Source organism: Phallusia mammillata, chromosome 2 (genome assembly GCF_965637545.1).
Source record: "Phallusia mammillata chromosome 2, kaPhaMamm4.hap1.1, whole genome shotgun sequence".
NCBI classification, from domain to species: domain Eukaryota; kingdom Metazoa; phylum Chordata; class Ascidiacea; order Phlebobranchia; family Ascidiidae; genus Phallusia; species Phallusia mammillata.
The window spans coordinates 17503894-17513063 of NC_137253.1; the positions used below are offsets into that span (position 1 = coordinate 17503894).

The window sequence follows — 9170 nt, forward strand, 5'->3', positions numbered from 1 at the left end:
ACGAGGCAAACATCACCTGCAAAGGGGCGTCAAATTCGGTTCAGCGCTTCGTGAGTTTTCGACTTGAAAAGTTACAAGTTTTGACAAAAATGCTCAGTTTTGGCTGAAAATCACTTTTTGCACAGGGCGATACAGAAGTCCGATTGGGCTGTAACTTTGCATATGCGTTTTGCCAACGAGGCAAACATCACCTGCAAAGGGGCGTCAAATTCGGTTCAGCGCTTCGTGAGTTATCGACTTGAAAAGTTACAAGTTTTGACAAAAATGCTCAGTTTTGGCTGAAAATCACTTTTTGCACAGGGCGATACAGAAGTCCGATTGGGCTGTAACTTTGCATATGCGTTTTGCCAACGAGGCAAACATCACCTGCAAAGGGGCGTCAAATTCGGTTCAGCGCTTCGTGAGTTATCGACTTGAAAAGTTACAAGTTTTGACAAAAATGCTCAGTTTTGGCTGAAAATCACTTTTTGCACAGGGCGATACAGAAGTCCGATTGGGCTGTAACTTTGCATATGCGTTTTGCCAACGAGGCAAACATCACCTGCAAAGGGGCGTCAAATTCGGTTCAGCGCTTCGTGAGTTATCGACTTGAAAAGTTACAAGTTTTGACAAAAATGCTCAGTTTTGGCTGAAAATCACTTTTTGCACAGGGCGATACAGAAGTCCGATTGGGCTGTAACTTTGCATATGCGTTTTGCCAACGAGGCAAACATCACCTGCAAAGGGGCGTCAAATTCGGTTCAGCGCTTCGTGAGTTGTCGACTTGAAAAGTTACAAGTTTTGACAAAAATGCTCAGTTTTGGCTGAAAATCAGCTTTTTGCACAGGGCGATACAGAAGTCCGATTGGGCTGTAACTTTGCATATGCGTTTGCCAACGAGGCAAACATCACCTGCAAAGGGGCGTCAAATTCGGTTCAGCGCTTCGTGAGTTATCGACTTGAAAAGTTACAAGTTTTTGACAAAAATGCTCAGTTTTGGCTGAAAATCACTTTTTGCACAGGGCGATACAGAAGTCCGATTGGGCTGTAACTTTGCATATGCGTTTTGCCAACGAGGCAAACATCACCTGCAAAGGGGCGTCAAATTCGGTTCAGCGCTTCGTGAGTTGTCGACTTGAAAAGTTACAAGTTTTGACAAAAATGCTCAGTTTTGGCTGAAAATCGCTTTTTGCACAGGGCGATACAGAAGTCCGATTGGGCTGTAACTTTGCATATGCGTTTTGCCAACGAGGCAAACATCACCTGCAAAGGGGCGTCAAATTCGGTTCAGCGCTTCGTGAGTTATCGACTTGAAAAGTTACAAGTTTTGACAAAATGCTCAGTTTTGGCTGAAAATCACTTTTTGCACAGGGCGATACAGAAGTCCGATTGGGCTGTAACTTTGCATATGCGTTTTGCCAACGAGGCAAACATCACCTGCAAAGGGGCGTCAAATTCGGTTCAGCGCTTCGTGAGTTGTCGACTTGAAAAGTTACAAGTTTTGACAAAAATGCTCAGTTTTGGCTGAAAATCGCTTTTTGCACAGGGCGATACAGAAGTCCGATGGGCTGTAACTTTGCATATGCGTTTTGCCAACGAGGCAAACATCACCTGCAATGGGGCGTCAAATTCGGTTCAGCGCTTCGTGAGTTATCACTTGAAAAGTTACAAGTTTTGACAAAAATGCTCAGTTTTGGCTGAAAAATCACTTTTTGCACAGGCGATACAGAAGTCCGATTGGGCTGTAACTTTGCATATGCGTTTTGCCAACGAGGCAAACATCACCTGCAAAGGGGCTTCAAATTCGGTTCAGCGCTTCGTGAGTTGTCGACTTGAAAAGTTACAAGTTTTGACAAAAATGCTCAGTTTTGGCTGAAAATCACTTTTTGCACAGGCGATACAGAAGTCCGATTGGGCTGTAACTTTGCATATGCGTTTTGCCAACGAGGCAAACATCCACCTGCAAAGGGCGTCAAATTCGGTTCAGCGCTTCGTGAGTTATCGACTTGAAAAGTTACAAGTTTTGACAAAAATGCTCAGTTTTGGCTGAAAAATCACTTTTTGCACAGGGCGATACAGAAGTCCGATTGGGCTGTAACTTTGCATATGCGTTTTGCCAACGAGGCAAACATCACCTGCAAAGGGGGCGTCAAATTCGGTTCAGCGCTTCGTGAGTTGTCGACTTGAAAAGTTACAAGTTTTGACAAAAATGCTCAGTTTTGGCTGAAAATCCACTTTTTGCACAGGGCGATACAGAAGTCCGATTGGGCTGTAACTTTGCACATGCGTTTTGCCAACGAGGCAAACATCACCTGCAAAGGGGCGTCAAATTCGGTTCAGCGCTTCGTGAGTTGTCGACTTGAAAAGTTACAAGTTTTGACAAAAATGCTCAGTTTTGGCTGAAAATCACTTTTTGCACAGGGCGATACAGAAGTCCGATTGGGCTGTAACTTTGCATATGCGTTTTGCCAACGAGGCAAACATCACCTGCAAAGGGGCGTCAAATTCGGTTCAGCGCTTCGTGAGTTATCGACTTGAAAAGTTACAAGTTTTGACAAAAATGCTCAGTTTTGGCTGAAAAATCACTTTTTGCACAGGGCGATACAGAAGTCCGATTGGGCTGTAACTTTGCATATGCGTTTTGCCAACGAGGCAAACATCACCTGCAAAGGGGCGTCAAATTCGGTTCAGCGCTTCGTGAGTTGTCGACTTGAAAAGTTACAAGTTTTGACAAAAATGCTCAGTTTTGGCTGAAAATCACTTTTTGCACAGGGCGATACAGAAGTCCGATTGGGCTGTAACTTTGCACATGCGTTTTGCCAACGAGGCAAACATCACCTGCAAAGGGGCGTCAAATTCGGTTCAGCGCTTCGTGAGTTATCGACTTGAAAAGTTACAAGTTTTGACAAAAATGCTCAGTTTTGGCTGAAAATCACTTTTTGCACAGGGCGATACAGAAGTCCGATTGGGCTGTAACTTTGCATATGCGTTTTGCCAACGAGGCAAACATCACCTGCAAAGGGGCGTCAAATTCGGTTCAGCGCTTCGTGAGTTGTCGACTTGAAAAGTTACAAGTTTTGACAAAAATGCTCAGTTTTGGCTGAAAATCGCTTTTTGCACAGGGCGATACAGAAGTCCGATTGGGCTGTAACTTTGCATATGCGTTTTGCCAACGAGGCAAACATCACCTGCAAAGGGGCGTCAAATTCGGTTCAGCGCTTCGTGAGTTATCGACTTGAAAAGTTACAAGTTTTGACAAAAATGCTCAGTTTTGGCTGAAAATCACTTTTTGCACAGGGCGATACAGAAGTCCGATTGGGCTGTAACTTTGCATATGCGTTTTGCCAACGAGGCAAACATCACCTGCAAAGGGGCGTCAAATTCGGTTCAGCGCTTCGTGAGTTGTCGACTTGAAAAGTTACAAGTTTTGACAAAAATGCTCAGTTTTGGCTGAAAATCGCTTTTTGCACAGGGCGATACAGAAGTCCGATTGGGCTGTAACTTTGCATATGCGTTTTGCCAACGAGGCAAACATCACCTGCAAAGGGGCGTCAAATTCGGTTCAGCGCTTCGTGAGTTATCGACTTGAAAAGTTACAAGTTTTGACAAAAATGCTCAGTTTTGGCTGAAAAATCACTTTTTGCACAGGGCGATACAGAAGTCCGATTGGGCTGTAACTTTGCATATGCGTTTTGCCAACGAGGCAAACATCACCTGCAAAGGGGCGTCAAATTCGGTTCAGCGCTTCGTGAGTTGTCGACTTGAAAAGTTACAAGTTTTGACAAAAATGCTCAGTTTTGGCTGAAAATCACTTTTTGCACAGGGCGATACAGAAGTCCGATTGGGCTGTAACTTTGCATATGCGTTTTGCCAACGAGGCAAACATCACCTGCAAAGGGGCGTCAAATTCGGTTCAGCGCTTCGTGAGTTATCGACTTGAAAAGTTACAAGTTTTGACAAAAATGCTCAGTTTTGGCTGAAAATCACTTTTTGCACAGGGCGATACAGAAGTCCGATTGGGCTGTAACTTTGCATATGCGTTTTGCCAACGAGGCAAACATCACCTGCAAAGGGGCGTCAAATTCGGTTCAGCGCTTCGTGAGTTGTCGACTTGAAAAGTTACAAGTTTTGACAAAAATGCTCAGTTTTGGCTGAAAATCACTTTTTGCACAGGGCTATACAGAAGTCCGATTGGGCTGTAACTTTGCATATGCGTTTTGCCAACGAGGCAAACATCACCTGCAAAGGGGCGTCAAATTCGGTTCAGCGCTTCGTGAGTTATCGACTTGAAAAGTTACAAGTTTTGACAAAAATGCTCAGTTTTGGCTGAAAATCACTTTTTGCACAGGGCGATACAGAAGTCCGATTGGGCTGTAACTTTGCATATGCGTTTTGCCAACGAGGCAAACATCACCTGCAAAGGGGCGTCAAATTCGGTTCAGCGCTTCGTGAGTTGTCGACTTGAAAAGTTACAAGTTTTGACAAAAATGCTCAGTTTTGGCTGAAAATCGCTTTTTGCACAGGGCGATACAGAAGTCCGATTGGGCTGTAACTTTGCATATGCGTTTTGCCAACGAGGCAAACATCACCTGCAAAGGGGCGTCAAATTCGGTTCAGCGCTTCGTGAGTTATCGACTTGAAAAGTTACAAGTTTTGACAAAAATGCTCAGTTTTGGCTGAAAATCACTTTTTGCACAGGGCGATACAGAAGTCAGATTGGGCTGTAACTTTGCATATGCGTTTTGCCAACGAGGCAAACATCACCTGCAAAGGGGCGTCAAATTCGGTTCAGCGCTTCGTGAGTTGTCGACTTGAAAAGTTACAAGTTTTGACAAAAATGCTCAGTTTTGGCTGAAAATCACTTTTTGCACAGGGCGATACAGAAGTCCGATTGGGCTGTAACTTTGCATATGCGTTTTGCCAACGAGGCAAACATCACCTGCAAAGGGGCGTCAAATTCGGTTCAGCGCTTCGTGAGTTGTCGACTTGAAAAGTTACAAGTTTTGACAAAAATGCTCAGTTTTGGCTGAAAATCACTTTTTGCACAGGGCGATACAGAAGTCCGATTGGGCTGTAACTTTGCATATGCGTTTTGCCAACGAGGCAAACATCACCTGCAAAGGGGCGTCAAATTCGGTTCAGCGCTTCGTGAGTTATCGACTTGAAAAGTTACAAGTTTTGACAAAAATGCTCAGTTTTGGCTGAAAATCACTTTTTGCACAGGGCGATACAGAAGTCCGATTGGGCTGTAACTTTGCATATGCGTTTTGCCAACGAGGCAAACATCACCTGCAAAGGGGCGTCAAATTCGGTTCAGCGCTTCGTGAGTTGTCGACTTGAAAAGTTACAAGTTTTGACAAAAATGCTCAGTTTTGGCTGAAAATCGCTTTTTGCACAGGGCGATACAGAAGTCCGATTGGGCTGTAACTTTGCATATGCGTTTTGCCAACGAGGCAAACATCACCTGCAAAGGGGCGTCAAATTCGGTTCAGCGCTTCGTGAGTTGTCGACTTGAAAAGTTACAAGTTTTGACAAAAATGCTCAGTTTTGGCTGAAAATCACTTTTTGCACAGGGCGATACAGAAGTCCGATTGGGCTGTAACTTTGCATATGCGTTTTGCCAACGAGGCAAACATCACCTGCAAAGGGGCGTCAAATTCGGTTCAGCGCTTCGTGAGTTATCGACTTGAAAAGTTACAAGTTTTGACAAAAATGCTCAGTTTTGGCTGAAAATCACTTTTTGCACAGGGCGATACAGAAGTCCGATTGGGCTGTAACTTTGCATATGCGTTTTGCCAACGAGGCAAACATCACCTGCAAAGGGGCGTCAAATTCGGTTCAGCGCTTCGTGAGTTATCGACTTGAAAAGTTACAAGTTTTGACAAAAATGCTCAGTTTTGGCTGAAAATCACTTTTTTCACAGGGCGATAAAAACTCTTAGACGTTTTAGAAACTATTTCGGACTTTTATTTCAAACCAAGCGAATGCCAAGTGTGTTTTGATGTTGTCAGTTTGTTTATCTCCGTGCCCACCGATTTGGCGCTCTCTGTCACTCTGGACAAACTCAAACACGACACGAACGCACTGGGTTAGATATTTCTCACATACAAACAGCATTACAGATTTGCCTCAACGCAACAGTTTTCCCTACAATGGCACAATTTACAAACAAATCTTTGGCACACCTATGGGCTCACCTATTTCAGCAATTCTCGCTAACCTCACTATGGAACACATCGAGCACAAGGCACTTGCAACTTTCCACACACCACCACGTCTATGGCTTCGATACGTGGATGACACATACGTCATTATTGATAAAAACATGGTCCACGCATTGAACACCATATCACCAACTATAGCTTTCACAATGGAATCCGAAAAACACGATACCATTGCTTTTTTGGATGTGGCTTTCACCAGACAGCCAGAACAAAGGCTCAGCACTAACATATACAAGAAGCCCACGAACACTGACCGCTACTTACACTACACGTCACACCATCCACGGCACCAAAAACTTACAGTCGCCAAAACGCTTTACAACAGAGCCACCACTCATATCAGGAATACGGTTGTTCACAAACACGAATGCAAGAACATTGCACGCGTGTTAAGGAATAATGGTTTCCCACGTAACTTGCACCACATGACACGTAACACAATCACCTCACAGAACAGACAGTTTAAATCGTTCACTTGCCTACCATACGTCCAGGGTGTATCGGAGGGCCTCAAACGAATCTTGAACGACGCTGGAGTAAAAGTGGCAATGAAACCTCTTAAAACAATTGGACAGTTGCTACCAAAACCTAAAGATGCCACTACACCACAACATCGTACAGGAGTTGTTTACTAGGTTCCTTGTTGTGATTGTAATATGGTATACATTGGCCAAGCTAAGCGAAATCTAAATTCACGCCTCAAGGAACACAAAGTGGCAGTCAAAAACATGGACGTCAACAAGTCCGCCTTATGCGAACACGTTTTGGATTGTGATCACCGCATTAATTGGAATGATGCCCAAATTTTGAAACAAGAACCGAATTGGTCGAAAAGATTGGTCTTCGAAAGTTGCCTCATAAATTCTAATTCAAGTGTTTTAAATCGTAACGATGGCAAAAGCCTGAGCCCAGTTTTCCGCGACATTTTGCGTCCGACTTCCCCATCAAATATCGGACATTAGTTACGCCCTGTCATTTTGTAGCACACGCTTTCCTCTTCACGGAAAGCCTTTGTCCTAATGTAATTATTTTACGTTTATCGAGTTCGAATTACGTCTTAGGTGTAAAAAAACAGCATTGCTGCACAAAAAAACAGCTGATTTTTAATCACCCAAACGACTGTCTCGTAAAACGTCTGTCCGGACGTCAAGCTGAGCACTCCCGCTCTGCCGCCTTAATCGTAAACCAGTGAATTCCTCCCTTGGGACTTATATCTGACATTCTGACTGATAGCGTAAACATAATATCGGTTGTAAAGGTAACTGTTATCATGACCAATCCAAATTAAGAAGGGTTTATTTTCAACTTTTTATTATTTTTTGTTAAAATTGGTAGCAAAAATGAAAAGGTTGTGTTGTCGAAATGAAAACTTATCAAGATATATTAGTAATGGGGTCATTTTAGTTTAATTGGAGCATTATCCGATCTGGAAAAAAGAATTACTTCAAATAAATTTTATTACGGTTTTGTTTATCAGCCATTGCTTGCAATAAGGCCCAACGATAATTTGTTATTTTCTCAAGTGTCTTTTATAGTAAAGGCGACTGATATGCACAAAATTTGCTTTTTTGCTTTCTTAGGGAGATAAAAAGTCCGAATAAGATGTTTGTGGAAGTAATCTTTCATTTAGTATTTTTCGTTATCAAATGTCAAGGGGTCGTTTATTCTTTTTTAGTACCTTTAGATTAACATTTATATGGCTTAGTTAACAGTATATATGTAATATGAGTTAATAACGTTGCTTGTTTGAACTTTTGTTTGACCGAAGCAAAGTATAAATGAGTCTCATTGGTTTCTAGACTATTTTTAAAAACATGAAAATGTTGGGCTTTATTAACAGCATAGGTTTGTATTAAGGCCCAAGTTTTAAATTTTTTTAAACTGTTATCCTACAAAAACAAAAATTTACGTTTTGGGGGCCTGTGGGTGAACCGCTGGGTCAATCGGGGTTAAACTTCAGGAGGATTAAATTTGGATTATTAACTAACATCTCTGTAAATTTGAATAAATTTAAAGCACTCTTTCTTGACCAAACGCGTCTCACAAGCCAGCGTTACTAAAACCGATTATTTCGGGGTTTAAAGGGTGAAAATGGGTGAATCCGAAAAAAAGATACAAAATTCTTTAAAAAACCTTACATTGCACCAAACAACAAAGCAAGAAACTCCAAGACGGTGTACTTTAGTCAGTACAGCTGTTTTAAAAAAATTACGTTTTGGGAGCCTGTGGGTGAACCGCTGGGTCAATCGGGGTTAAACTTCAGGAGAATCAAATTTGGATTATCAACTAACATCTCTGTAAATTTGAATAAATTTAAAGCACTCTTTCCTGACCAAACGCGTCTCATAAACCAGTGTTAGACAGAAAAAAAAAAAAAAAAAAAAATACGGACAAAAACAATATGTGTCCCCTTCAGGCTAAACAATAGGCTTTGTTGCATGCAACTAACAAAAATGAAATTGTTCGCGCACAATTGTAATGCTTTTATCTTGTCTGTGATGTCAGATGTGGATCATTGTTATGCGCAATTTTGCATAACTAGCTAAAATCCTGCAATCAACTTTCGTTTTTCTAAAATATACATTCAGGCTTGCAGACCGCGAGCCCTCGAAACAATGGCAAAGGGGCCGTTTAGAAGAAATAACAAAAATGTTTGAGAAAAACTGGGTTAACGCAACCGAGATAAATTTTGTCAGGGATTGTGTATCATAAAATATGGCAACCCTAGGTTTTGGCCCGAACTTATTTGAAATTTCGGCCTAAACTGAACTTTTTGATTGCATGAAATTCATACCTTAAATTTCATTTTCGCAAATACGAAACATTATAAATGAATCAATTGTTGCATCTATAAAATACGAGCCATGTTGTTTAGAAAATACAAGTTTAGTACAGCTTCCGTATCTTAAAAGTGACTTTGGTTTGTCATAATTCAGTTCACTCGCATTAACAACACAAAGGTTCAGT

General features: G+C 42.0%; 1 protein-coding gene across 1 annotated transcript; it reads left to right on the forward strand.

Annotated features, from left to right (window-relative positions):
* The first annotated feature begins 6170 nt into the window (after positions 1 to 6170).
* Positions 6171 to 6838, forward strand: LOC145213088 (uncharacterized). Its single transcript, XM_080081327.1, has one exon. It carries the CDS (start codon positions 6206 to 6208, stop codon positions 6836 to 6838), a length of 633 nt encoding a protein of 210 aa, XP_079937453.1. The 5' UTR covers positions 6171 to 6205.
* The last annotated feature ends 2332 nt before the right edge of the window (positions 6839 to 9170 follow it).

Bases quoted from the DNA above. Each gene is read 5' to 3' on its own strand.
- LOC145213088 (XM_080081327.1), top strand. From the start codon at position 6,206: ATGGAACACATCGAGCACAAGGCACTTGCAACTTTCCACACACCACCA.